The following is a 14,571-nucleotide window of genomic DNA, read 5'->3' as shown; positions in this document are numbered from 1 at the left end:
GCTGACCTATGATTCTCTCTCATCATTGATGTTTCTGTCTCTCTCCCCTCTCCCTTCCTCTCTGAAATCAAAAAAAATATATATATTTTTTAAATAAAATATTGTTCATGGGGGTGGCCATCACTCTTAGAGAAGTTTTGATTATATAAATCATAAGTGTCACCAAAACAACCAGCAAACACAAACGATAGTACATTTCTACCGCCTTATGCATCAGTGACATAGATTTGGGACATAAATTATTGTTTAATCTAATGTTTTTATAGTTTTGTGCTTACTTTGTCTCCTGTTCTATTCATTGTGACATTTTACACCTTGACATTTAAGGGAATTACAGATTTTTAGAGGCAATTCTATATTGATTTATAACAGTGATTCTCTAAGTAAATCTACGTATGGTCTGGCATCCCCAAGAGTCCCCAAGACCCTTTGGGGACCCCATGAGGTCAAAACTATTTTTTAAAATAATGCTAAGACATTATTTGCCCTTTTCACTCACAATCTCATATATGCAGTAACCTTTACATAGAATCTATGTGTGAAGACAGGATGCTCTAACAGCTAATAGAAGTTGTGCTGTGTATTCTTGCGTTGTAAAATTGTTATCAATTTAAATTCCTAGTACAGTAAATATTGATAGATATAATGAGCAAAATACATGTTTTTTCATTTCCTTATTAATTATCTATAATAATAAAAGCATAATATGCTAATTAGATTGGCTGTCCTTCCAGACGAAGCCGGGGCTGTGATGGAAGCCTGGGTCCTGGGTGCCAGAGGGAAGCTGGTGCCAGCAGTTGGGGGAAGGAAGGCCTACTCTTGCATGAATTTCGTGCACCAGGCCTCTAGTCTATATATATAAAAGTCTAATATGCTAAGTGTCCTTCCTTGCGTCCGATGGGTTGCTATGAGGCACACTGACCACCAGGGGGCAGACACTCAACGCAGGAGCTGCTGAGCTGCAGTGACTTGGCAGTGGTGGTTCTTGGGTGAAACCAAAGAGGAAAGAGCCTGATTCCTCATGGGGCCACGCAATTCCACCTTCGGCCATGGGTTATGTTGTTGCTGGGGCACTATCGGCCCCGAATCTGGTTTACTGCGTTTGTGTTTCACACCTTCTAGGACAGCAACTTTGCAGAATGCCCTCTTGCACTCTGGGACCCTCGGGGGATGTCGGAGAGCCAGTTTCGGCCTGATCCCCACAGGCCAGGCCGAGGGACCTCACCTGCCAGAGGGACCCCTGCTCACTTCATAGGTGCCTTTTGAGCCACGGAGCCACCCAGGTGCGGCCGGCTGGGAAGGAACCGTGGGAGGTTGGCTCCAGGGCATGTCTGGCCCTTTTCACCCAGTCCCACGTTGCCGGCCACCTTCTAATTAATTTCCTTTTAATGTGCATGAATCCATGCACCAGTCACTAGTTACAAATAATATAAAAGTGGACCTGAAATCAAAAAGTTTAAGAAATGTTTAGAATTTATTGCAAATCTTGTTAAAAAATATTTTGTATGTGTGCTTTTCTCTTTCTTTTAAATAAACATGTCATATGGCTCATTTAAGAATAATCTGTAGCCTTGATTAATAAAACAAATAAAGCAGTCAAAGTCATAAATTGATTTAGGGGTAATAACCACTTTCCTAGGGCAATAATAGAGACAAAAGGTCAATGTTGTCTAGTACCACCTCTCCTCAGAACTCAGCTATCTAGCAACCTCACTTACTCAGACAACAGCTGCTGAGCAGCAAATTAAAAGGGTCTCCCAAGGGCAAAATGGATTTGTCTCAAGCTCCTCAAGCCCCTCAAGCTCTGAGCACTAAGAGCTCAAGTGCTTTACTGACAAGAGAAGCCCCTGACCCAGGTCCTCAGTTGGTCTAGGAACTGGGAGGGACCAGGGTGAGGCAGGCCAGGTGCCCAGGGACTAACTTTTAAGGAGGCACTCCTCACAGGCACTGACACTGATCTTGCACAACCCTGAGAGTGAGTGCCTCCTTAAATGTGTTTCGTTAGGTACCCTGCAGACACTCCTTAGTGAGGCCCTACTCAACCAGATTAGTGACCTGGTCTGAGGTCCAGAGCAAACAACAAAGGGAAGACAAGGGCAGCTTCACATACTGACTGACAAAAGTAAAAAAATGAAGACAGCAGCATCCCAGCAAGGGATGAGACAGGAAATCTATGAAAAATTGGACACAAATTCTAAATACAAATAACATGAGCCTATTTAATACAAAAGCAAATAGTTTGGGCTCTCAGGATTTCACATGGCAAAATAACATACCTATAATTTAAGACAAAGTTAAATTATATCCATTGCACTTTGTTTTTAAGAGCAAGGAGTAATTGCCCTGGCTGGTGTGCTCAGTGGTTACAGCATCAGCCCGCGCACTGAATGATCATGAGTTTGATTTCTGGGTGACAGGTTCAATTCCCAGAGACCAATCAATGTGTCTCTCTCACATCTATGTCTCTCTCTCTCCCCCGCCTCCTTCCCTCCCTTCCTCTCTCTCTAAGAAGCAATGACAAAAACATCCTCAGATGAGGATAAAAAGAGAAGAAAAAAAAAAGGTGAGGAGTAATATATTACATTTTAGGCATGTCTCTATCCAAATTGTTTGAAATAATAAGATTCAAGAATAAAAACCCGTAGCTACCCAGAGAATCCAGCTATTCAGAATGATTCAATCAATTTAATCTGTATTCATTTACTGTGCCTGTGTTTTGCCAAAGGCGATATTCTAAGGTTCTGAATAGAGTAACTTAATTGTGCATCAAGTATGTAAAATTTCAGTGGCTCATTCTTCAGTTTGATGGAAGTTCACTGAATCCACAGAATTTATTTTCCCCCTCTCCTAGTCAGCTTGTTCTTAAGTCTTTCTAATTAGGAATGTTTCTACTCAAGATGTCATTCTACACAGGAAGAGGATTAAAAGGTGGTTAGTATTACATTGCAACAAATAGCTTCTCACTATAAACACGGGGCTGGGTGAAATAAGACCTTCTGCTAAGATCTGATGACTTGTCTCTTTACCCCCGTTCTCACATGCTTTAAAGGAAGAATCGAATGGCGGTTGAATGGCAGAGTGGTGTGGGGAAACCTTTACTCAAATTGAAGAAGTTTAAAAATTTTGCACAGGTCCAAAGAAAATTATTGCCAAAGTGGTTTGAATTGTTAACAATTTCCTCATTTAATCCCTTCTTATGCCTTCCCCGGGGGTCTGTTCCTCGGCGGACCATCACCACAATCACATCGCTCTTAGGTGGTTATAGGGTTATCAGATAATTCCTTAAAGGCCTTGCCCAAGGCATACTGGGCCTCACATTGAGTAACGTTTTAAAAATAGAGGAAGAACAGTGCCAATGCCAGGTGGGGTCATAAAAATAAAATTCCACAGCAGTAAACACAGCAGCACTCAATCAATCACCCACCGCATCCACATGTGATCGAGGAGCGTTCTTCATGTGGTTAGCACAGAAATAGTCAGACCCCACCTGCAAAAAGCACCCCCCGGTGGAGAGAGACGTCTTAATGTCCAACAAACCCAGATATAGTGGCAGATCTAGTTACATGGTCAACTGTACAGGGTGACTCCTTCACCTACGTGGGAAAGGCCATGCCCCACAACGTTGTCACCTTCTGTCTAACAACTGGAGACCCCCAGCTGGACATGACACATTTCATGTAACACAACAGAGCTACTGGGAGTACAGAACTCTTATTTGATCCCAGGGTAAAAGCTAAGATGCTTCACCCCAAGTTAAAAAAAAAAAAACAACTTATGATGGTGCCAATGATGGCTACGATAATAACAGCTCTTTTATAATGTATTATGGATATTAACACAAGGTACGGAAGTGAAATATCCTCAAAATTTATATTAAACGTGGCATTGAACACCTTTAACAGACAAGATTTCTAAATTTGCTGCAGTTCTTATTATGTGCTAAGTCCTGTTCTGAGCTTTTTACCTGACCTATTTAATTCTTACAAAGATCCAATGAGTTAGGTACTATTACTATTCTCATCTCTAGATGAGGTAACTAAGTACTTGGTATGACTGTACTTTGTACTGTCTAGAATATTCTATTAATAAATAGTATAATTTTTTCATATCACTATGTTTAATAATTAATATTACTTATTTAATATGCGTAAGAAAGCCAAAATACTATATGCAAGATACTACATGCAAAACAACTCTAAATATATCAAATTTAAAAATGAGAAATTAAAATGTAGTTATACACACAGACAAATTTTTAGTTATAAGCAGAAAATTCTGTCTCAAGATATATACAGTTTTATAAAAGGCAGAAACTATTACCTAATACAAGCAAAGAATTCTTGAGACATTTTAAAAAAGATTTAGAGGAAGATTTAGAGGAAGAATTAGATGATTTTGGAGAAAAAAATTTTTAGCCCAGGTTCTTGTAAATGTCTAATGTATAAGACAAAAAATTAATAAGACCAAATGATAAAATCTAACATCTGACATATTATTAGACGTAATTTTATTAAATATGATTTTATTGATTTATAGAGAGAGGGAAAGGAGAGGGAGAGATAGAAACATTGATGAGCATAAGCCTCCTGCACACCGCCTACTGGGGATTGAACCTGTAACCTGGGCATGTGCCCTGACTGCGAATCAAACCGGCAACCTTTTGGTGCATGGGGCGATGCTCAATCAACTGAGCCACAGCGGCCAGGCATATTAGACATAATTTTACATGTTGTATTGATGTGCCAACGAGGCCCATAAAAAGATTCCTAAGAGAGTATGAAAGGGCAAAAGTCTTATCAAGGTGGGTTTCAGACTTGAAAGACATAATGAAAGTAATATTGCAGGTAGTTTTTTGGGAACTCCTTTTATTTTTTATTTTTTAATATATTTTTATTGATTTCAGAGAGGAAGGGAAAGGGGGAGAGAGATAGAACATCAATGATAAGAGGGAATCATCAATTGGCCGCCTCCTGCCCACCCGACACCAGGGACTGAGTCTGCAACCCAGGCATGTGCCCTGGCCGGCAATCAAACCATGACCTCCTGGTTCATAAGTCAATGCTCAATAACTGAGCGATGCCGGCCGGGCATTTGTGAACTCATTTTAGAGAGAGAAATAAGCATGTGAATAAATGATCCTGGTCTTTCTCTTTGCCAAATCAACCACTTCACACCCCAATCAGATGGAATCCATATAAAATCTGATGGAAATGTGTATAAAAACACGGGAATAACCTGCCCCATGAATGGAAACATCCTGAAATGTTGTTTGTTATGTATTTTTGTGGCTGTCCAAAATGAATGCCCTCTTTGTAAATTATAACTGGGCCTATCCATGCAAAAGAGATGTGGTTCAATTTTTAGTTATAAGCAGAAAATATCACTACTGATATTTTGAGGCTGTCCTTTAAAAAAGCTCTGGGGACAGAAGCCCTGTTTGCTCTGGTGATGAGACAATTTGCATACACATAAGAAATTAAATGATAGCCCTAGCTGGTTTGGCTCAGTGGAAAGAGCGTCGGCCTGGGGACTGAAGGGTCCCAGGTTCGATTCTGGTCAAGGGCATGTACCTTGGTTGCAGGCACATCCCCAGTAGGGGGTGTGCAGGAGGCAGCTTATCGATGTTTCTCTCTCATCAATGTCTCTAACTCTCTATCCCTCTTCCTTCCTCTCTGTGAAAAATCAATAAAATATATTTTAAAAGAAATAAAAAATAAAGAGTCTCATCTTCACCATGCTAAAAAAAGAAGAAATTAAATCATAAAGTTTCTTTTTCGGTTTTGTATTCCTTAAATATTATGCTTTCAAATGTTAGGAAACTGTTGCAGACTGAAAGTTCCCAGGTTCGATTCCGGTCAAGGGCGTGTACCTTGGTTGCGGGCACATCCCCAGTAGGGAGTGTGCAGGAGGCAGCTGGTCGATGTTTCTCTCTCATCGATGTTTCTAACTCTCTATCCCTCTCTCTTCCTCTCTGTAAAAAATCAATAAAATATATTAAAAAAAAAAAAAAGAAATGGCAAATGTTAGGAAACTGCTCTTGCATAAACAATAGCTACTTCATGGTGACCCTCACTCAGAACACTATAATTCAGTAACTACGATTCTGTGTATTTGAGTTTCCCTAGACACAATACGCTGAACCAACTAAGGACTCCTGCAGAAAAGAAATCTGTTCCCATCGCAAATGGATATAAAGTAAAAACAAAGAAAGAAGACATGGCCATTTCCCCGTAGCTAAACATGGAATGAAAAGTTTTCTGCTTCTTTTCTTATTGCTAGAGCTTTAATCCTGTTCTTTATTATCTAACACACCCAAGCATGTCTAGGGATGAGGTCTAGAATTACTACAGAAGACACAGGCTGCCAAGAGTATTTTGTGTCTCTTAATATAGGTTTCATAGACTAATTAAGGGAGAGTGCAGACAAAAATAGCAATTATTAACAATAATAAAAATTCTTCTCTGTGTGTTTATAAAGAGCCTACAAATAAATTTTAAATTTAAAAAATCACAAGAAATTTAAGCAAAAATAACAAAAAAGCTATCTAGGGCTATAAAAACAATAGCACTTATTTCCTTTCATAGCAGCCTCTTCCCACAACTCTCTGAAATTGAAAAAAGCATCTATTTGTTTACAGAAGTATTGCAAAAACATCATTTTATATTCACTCAAGTTTTAAAGTGACCATTTAATTTTGTGGCCTGTCGTGTTTGTGTGTGTGTGTGTGTGTGTGTTTTGTTTTGTTTTTTTAGAGACCTCACTGGGTAGTTTATTCCAATATTCATGGCAGATTCAAAGACTTTGCAATTGGTATAAATAAGAAAATTCTGTGAATTGTGTGTCCAGAGGAGTCTGAAATAAAATGTTTCACCCTAGTCCTAACCGTTTTGGCTCAGTGGATAGAGCATCGGCCTGTGAACTGAAGGGTCCCAGGTTCGATTCTGGTCAAGGGCATGTACCTTGATTGCAGGCACATCCCCATTAGGGGGTGTGCAGGAGGCAGCTGATTGATGTTTCTCTCTCATTGATGTTTTTAACTCTCTATCCCTCTCCCTTCCTCTCTGTAAAAAAAAAAAAAAAAAAAAAAAATCAATAAAATATATTTAAAAATAATAATAAATAAAAAAAATAAAATATTTCACCCTAGCCGGTTTGGCTCAGTGGATAGAGCTTTGCCCCACAGACTGAAAGGTACCGGGTTCGATTCCAGTCAAGGGCACATACCTCAGTTGCAGGCTCCACCCCAGCCCTGGTAGGGGCGCATGCAAGAGGCAACCAATCGATGTTTCTCACATCGATGTTTTTCTCTGTCTCTTGCCCTCCCTTCCACTCTCTCTAAAAATTAATGAAAAAATATCCTCAGGTGAAAATTAACAACAAAAAATAATAATAAAAATAAATTTTAAAAAAATGTTTCATGGACAAAATAAAATGAGACATTGAGAGAACAGAAGATTGTAAGTACCACACTTTTCCCTTTCTCTTGGGTCCCTCAGACCCACCACAGGCCAGAGGGCCTAACCTTGATCTCTGTTCATTTCAGGAACTTTCTTACCCCAACTTTGCTGCTGTTTGAAAGGTCTGGGGAGACTTCTCATCCAGACTTACTGGATGAAAAGCAAGGATACAATTTGTTTTCCCAAGTTTTTTTAAAGTGATATATTTAGGGCGCTTGAGAGGAAAGAATTGGCCAGTCCTTTATTTATCTTCCTAACAGGTGCAATCCGCACAGTCATAAAATCAGGCTACTGAAAAAGAATGATTTTGCCAAGTATTAAGTCTCTCTAGCGTGCATTTGCCCCAGAGTATTCCTTCTTAAGACAGATAGCTCAAACCTATACATACCTCTTCAGTAGAGCATGGCAACATTTTTTTCAGGGGGAAACATATTGTAGCATTCATTCATTCATTCAACTTCTTTATTCCTCCTCCAAATCTTTCACTTGGCCTAAATAAACCATTCGAAGTAGAAGAATAGTTGCCCTTGATTAAATACCTCCTCCTCTCTCTTCCCCCGTTCTTTCCCTTACTTCCTACAAATGAAATTTTTCCCAGTTTGAAGGAAAGGTAATATTTTATATACAAGATGAGGGTATTTTTCCCACTGCTTTTCAGAGAGTGAAAAGGAAGGAAGGAGGGAGAGAGAGACAAAGAGGACAGAGAGAGACACACACATTGATTGATTGCCTCTCATACTCACCCCAACCCAGGCTGGGGATCGAACCTGCAACCCAATACGTTGCCCTTGACCGGGAATCAAACCTAAAACCCTTCACAGTGCACAGGCTGACGCTCTATCCACTAAGCCCCGCCAGCCAGGGAATAAGATGACTTTTCCAAAGATTAATTTGTTTTGGTGTTTGAAATAAGCCATCTGATCTCAAGTAGGTAGATTTTCTGTCACCAGGCTTCCTTTTTCTGATGATGATTAAGCCTTGAGCCATGCTAAGAAATAGGCAAGAGGTAATGAATGCTGCTCTACATTGAGATAGTTTGGGGGCTTAGCAGAATTTTAAAATATAGCAAAATCTCTAGAGAACCAAGAAAGAAAGATATAGCAAACGAAAAAGTCTTATAGACTTTAAAAAAAAAAAGAAAGAAAGCTATTCTCCATTACCATGTTCCCACCTATTTCTACTGAAAAGGGCCAAGATAGATTAGCTAGGTAGATAGATATTGCATGATGATATAGCAAAAGAATCTAGCAACAATGCCATGCCTTTGATTCTCAGAATTATCAGAATGGGAACCTTAAAATTATGGTCATAAACAGAATGATGTTTTTCTGTATGTTTGAGTTTTCAAGAAGAGATCTCACATGGCTGATGAAGGAATGACAATGACTCCCCTAAGCTTTTTGAATGTTACGCAAGCACCATAACAAGAACTTTGCCTTTTTCCTGCAAGTTAAGTACCTAAAATATAAAAGGGCCTGATATATCATGTAACAAAAAGTGAAATTTGTGTTGAAGCCTCAACTTGGTGCTTTAGAAGAGCGTTTTTCTAGTAACTTTAGGTTCTGACAGTAAACAGTTGTCTAAGTATGGTAGGGAACTGCTTTATGGTTTTAATTATCACAAACTACAGAGATACCCTTCTGAGGAGTCATTGCGGGGGAGGGGGGGCGGTTAAGAGCCATTTGTAGCATCTTAAAACTATTAGTTTACCACAGAAGAAAGGCTTTTTGGAATTTTCTAATTTTGTGTTGATAAAAATACTTTTTGACAGGAAAAAGAAGTTTCTAGCGAAAGGTGATTTTTTTTTTTTAAATCAACCCCGGGGCAATTAGTGAGGGCTTTTAAAATAGAGGCCATATTGAATATATCTCTCAAGTCCCAGCAACTGACTCCTAGTAACTGCTCAATTAATGGTTGATGTGCGAATAAATGTATGCAAAGCATTCCCACAAATCTCGAGCTTTTTTTCACATCCTCTCTCACCATTAGACGAGGATAACTTAAAATTACTACGCGTCAGGTTCTGCATGAATCCAAACTATAAGATCTAGAACTGGTGGTACAAATAATCCAGTTCTCCACGGAATAAATACACAATTTATAGTGGTGGAGAGAAGGAGTAGGAAGTGGCTGCTCCTTAAAAATAATACTGTCTTCCTCCAAAAGGGGTTAGTTAGTGAATCATCCAGAATCTTTTCAAGGGTCTAAACAAGGCCCATTAACTAATCACTTCCATCAGGGTTCCTTCTAGAGGCCCAAAGTTACACCCGTACTTCTTCCTCCTCCTTAAAAGATCCAGCTCTCCCAAGACCCAAAATGAAGTTCCCAGAATTAGGCCATTGAAGGTTGGGAGGCAGTTGAGAGATACATCATTTGCAGCTTCAGGTGCTGAAAACTCAGCCTCTTCCAAAGAGTTGCCAGGTCCTCTTGGATCCTAAGAGGGCCAAACAGCCCATGTCTTCGATCAAGAGTGACAGCAAGTGGTCATGTCCTTCCTGGGCATGGTTGTCTGGGCGGGGGAAGAGGTAATAAGACCTGCAGGGGCTGGAGGAACCTGTCCCTTGGGTGGTTTGAAATGACTCTGAAGAATTGGTTTGGAGGCAAGTTTTGTTCTTTTTTTTTTTTTTAAATATATTTTATTGATTTTTTACAGAGAGGAAGGGAGAGAGATAGATAGTTAGAAACATCGATGGGAGAGAAACATCAACCAGCTGCCTCCTGCACATCTCCCACGGGGGGGATGTGCCGCAACCCAGGTACATGCCCTTGACCGGAATCGAACCCGGGACCTTTCAGTCCACAGGCCGACGCTCTATCCACTGAGCCAAACCGGTCAGGGCAAGTTTTATTCTTGAGGCTATCTTTCAGAAGGATGTTTACATGGAATAAAACGAACCCCAGTAAAAGTGAAATCAGTTTGGAAAAGGTACAAGAACCAGAATAGTTCTAATGCTTCTGATGAAAATAATAGTAAAATGCACGCATATCACCAGGAAAACTCTTCAAGGTGCAGTTTCTTTAAGAATCAGTTCTAGACTGAAGGATGTCAGAGGGGAAGGGGGTTGGGAGGGTCTGGATAAAAGAAGGTGAAGAGATTAGCCACAGAACAGATATGCATAGCCCATGGACACAGACAAGTGTGGTGAAGGTCAGGGGAGGGGTGAGGCAGGAGCTGGGTGGAAGTAGGCCAAGAGGGGAAAAAATGGGAAACATCTGCAATAGTGTCAATAATAAAAAATATATTCATGCCAAAAAAAAAAAAAAAAAGAATCAGTCCTGCTGGTAATGATACAAATGCAAAAAATCCCTGTAATTCCTCAAAAGATTTTGAATATATCAGTAACCCTCTCTTTATCTCTACTCCCTATCACCTAAATTTAAACTAACCAAAGAATCTATGAGTATAAAATTACTGTCCTGGGTCAGGGACTCCTACACAGAATATCAACAGTACTTTTATAGCAAAAGAAGATCATGAGGACTTTGGTATCTGTGTTACTTTAGTAAAAATATACATTTTTTGGGGGGTGGGGAGCTGAAGTTAAAGATATAGTTTCCTCTTTGTAGCTCTAAAATTTCATTGTCTCTAAAAGTAGAATGGATCAGATTGAGTTGGCAGACAAAGTAAAAGTTTAGCAAACAGAATAATTTTAATTAGCTTTATAGGCGCTACAGTCTGTCATCTTTTTTTTTTTCTTTAGTAGTTTCTCAGCCATTTTCAAGTGGGCTTCATGCAAATTCATCCACTACGTGTGGGTTAGTTAAAACAATATTCTGTCCTCAGTCAAAAAACATAGAATGCATTTCATCCACATAAGCCTTGAAGAGGCTAGTCAAGTGACAGATCAAATAAAAAGGACACTTAATACGCATGTAAATCATTTGCATTACAAATAAGACACTTTAGCAGGGGTTGGACTCCCTGGATTAAGTTCCCATATTAATGCATGCATTTGGTGTGGTTATTTCGGGTGGAAGACTTCATCCATCAATGCTCCACCAGCAAGTAAAGCCAACCTGTAAGCTGATCACCACAGCCTGTCAACACTGGTTACTTAATTACATAAAGAAAATATATTTCAAAGACTTTTGGTAATTTGGTTCAATGTCTAGCATCTTTCTTAAGGTTCTTCACAATAACGGTTAAAAGCAGTTTTAAGAATCAAAAATGAAAACACTAAATGCTATTTTTTTGCTCTTTGCTAATCTTTTTTTCAGCTTTTATTTGCAAAAGTCAAAAATAAAAATTCAATGAGCGCTCATGAAGGCTCATATGAATGAAATAATATTTTATCAGATGTTTCCATTAAAAACTAAACTAAATGTACTTGTGCCATTAATTTATGCTTTTCATTAAGTCATTTTAAAAATTTCCAATTCCAATTTATTTATGTTACTAATTAGTAGTTAATCTTGATTGTTTTATAGAAAGGAGAAGCATTTCTTCTAATGAAGAATAGTTTCATATTTTCAGTTTAATTATTTTTGAAAGGCTACATATTATGAAATTATCTACAATAAGACTCATTAAAAACATAACCCATCAGTGATATTCAAAGTCTGTCTCTTATGCAGTATTTGATTTTCTTCCCATGCAAGAATTTAATGAATGAAGCTCCAAGTGCACTAAAAGCAAAAAAATGCCTGCATCTGTCTATTCTAAAAAGTTTGCCAGTTGATAAAAACAACCGATCTGGAAATAGTGCCACCAATTCTTTTTTGAAATCTTGATCAAATCTATTAACCATTTTTTTAGAAGTTTATTCCAAGCTCCTCTCCACACACGCAAATTGCAAATACATGATGAAAATTTTGTGATTCAACCTATGAAAATACACTTGAAAAATGCAACTGGCTCACCACAAGCAACTAACATCCTCAAGTTACATGTAAAGGATCCCTTGTCATTGAATGATAAAATTACAATTTGAAACTTTCAGTCACTATTCCTTCACAAACTACCATTGTCAGATGTTTTCAAATTGGTATACTCTTCCTATGTCTTTCCTCTGGTCTTTTTATTCTCAAGGGTCTTTTCCTGAAAGCACAGTGATTCTATTTTATAGTCTATTTAAGAAATTGGATTTGTTTAAAAATTAATACCAAAATGAACACACTCTATTAAAAAGTACAGCAAAAAGGTTTATGGATGAGTCTTACCCTCCTTCTTAGCAGGTTCTGGGACAGGTTCTGGGACAGGTTCTGGGACAGGTTCTGGGACAGGTTCAGGCATGGCTGCAGGAAAGTGTTATTCTCCAAAGAGTTTGCTCCCCTCCAGTAAGAGATGACAGAAACCCCACGAGCAGTTGAGAGATGGTGCAGGTCAGTGTGACAAGCAGTTGGGGAGAAACCCAGTGCTTTTGTACTGCCTCTGAACTTCAGCCGTGTGGCACCGCCCCTTCTTCAGCACAAGGATGCTGGAACTTGACAGCGAGGAGGACCTTTCTCACATCTGTTGTCTGTACTCTGCTCTCTCGCCTATTGGAAGGAATCTCCTGTCCATCTCATGTGGCTGATGAGAACACCTCTACTTTCTAAATTCAGCTGCAGCCTCGTGCTCCTTCTTACTCTCTCTCTCTTTTTTTTTTCTGTCTAATGAAAGCCTGTCTCAACTCAGGAGTGCAAAAAAGTTTGCCAAATGATAAAAAATTAAATTAAATTAAATTAAAAATTAGAATATGTGAATCCAACATCTATCTTAATCTTTACTAAGGGTATAAAGAAAAAAAAATCTCTGAATTAAGATGATAATTTTATGTTCCCATTAGATTTTTATTTTTGTCAGTTCTTAATTATTAGATTTAAGTTTTTTTCTTATTTATTTTTTTAAGAGTGAGAAAGAAGAAGAGAGAGAGAGAAAAGAGAGAGAGAGGAGACACCAATTTTTTGTTCCACTTATTTATGCATTCATTGGTTGATTCTTATATGTGCCCTGACCAGGGATTGAACCCACAACTTTGGAGTATCAGGACAATGCTCTAACCAACTGAGCTACCCAGCCAGGGCCATTAATAATATATTGAAGTTAATTTGAAAAGCCAAATTTCTATGTTGAATATCTTCTCTCATTTAATCCTCTAAGAATAGCAAAGGTTTCTATTAAGGAATACTTAGACTTTATATTTTCTCAAGAAACATCTTTTTAAAACATTACAGGGCATATAAAAGAATGAAGGAATGATACATGGTGCCACATGGATGAAGCTTGAGTACACGGTACCAAGTGAAAGAAGGAAGACACAAAAGACCACCTACCATACAGTTCCATTTATGTGAAATGCCCAGGGTGCTCAGAAAGTTGATTAGTGGTTGCCAGAGGCTGGGTGGAGGCGGAATTGGAAGTGACTACTAATGGATCCGGAGATACTTTTAGGGATGATGAAAATGTTCTGGGATTAGATCGTGGTGATGATTGTACAACTTGGTGAATATATTAAAAACCACTAAATTGTACATTTCAAAATTTATGGGGGCCTGGCTGACCTGGGTTAGTGGTTGAGCATAGACCTATGAACCAGGAGGTCACAGTTTGATTCCTGGTCAGGGCATATGCCCAGGAACATACAGGAGGCAGCCAATCAATGATTTTGTCTCATCACTGATGTTTCTATCTTCCGCACTGAAATCAAGAAAAACATATTTAAAATAATAAATAAGTAAAAAATAAAAATATATGGGGCAAAGTCAGACAGACCAGTAGCCATTGTTTTGTTTCAAGAGAGCAGACAGACACAGGAATCTAACTTAAGATATTGGTAGACTATCAGATTTGGCCACTTTCTCTCAAAGTCTCCTGGAACTTCATGGAGAACTATAAACTACCAAGTGGTCAAACTAAAAAAGACACCTTACTTTCTTTATCCACATTCATGGCACCTCAGAGACCAGAACTAAAATTAGTTTATATATGAAAAGACTCCTTGAGTGCCTTTATTGCCATGTGTTTTCAAGATCATTCTCAAGAGACTTTGATTGATTTGTAGGGAACCAGCCACCCTGTCTCATTTAATTTCCCTTGTGGCTGAGAGCGCAGCTGGTCAGACTTAGCTCTACCAAACTCTGTGCCAAGCTAACTTTTCATATAAGGATGGAAACTCAACTTAGAACTCAATAG

The 14,571-nt window shown here is 38.7% G+C and overlaps 1 protein-coding gene across 1 annotated transcript in view; it reads right to left on the bottom strand.

Moving 5' to 3' along the window:
• MYBPC1 (myosin binding protein C1) overlaps positions 1-12,771 on the bottom strand; it is a 95,237-nt gene extending 82,466 nt beyond the window's left edge. Inside the window, exon 1 of the mRNA XM_070410908.1 lies at positions 12,618-12,771. Within this exon, the coding sequence (XP_070267009.1) occupies positions 12,618-12,690 (73 nt within the window). The 5' untranslated portion in view covers positions 12,691-12,771. The remainder of the gene's footprint in view (positions 1-12,617) is intronic.
• Positions 12,772-14,571: the final 1,800 nt, after the last annotated feature.

The sequence above is a fragment of the Myotis yumanensis genome, unplaced genomic scaffold, assembly GCF_028538775.1.
Source record: "Myotis yumanensis isolate MYYU_CA2020_CCGP unplaced genomic scaffold, mMyoYum1.0.hap1 SCAF_3, whole genome shotgun sequence".
In the NCBI taxonomy this organism is placed as follows: domain Eukaryota; kingdom Metazoa; phylum Chordata; class Mammalia; order Chiroptera; family Vespertilionidae; genus Myotis; species Myotis yumanensis.
This window is presented reverse-complemented; position numbering and strand designations above follow the sequence as displayed.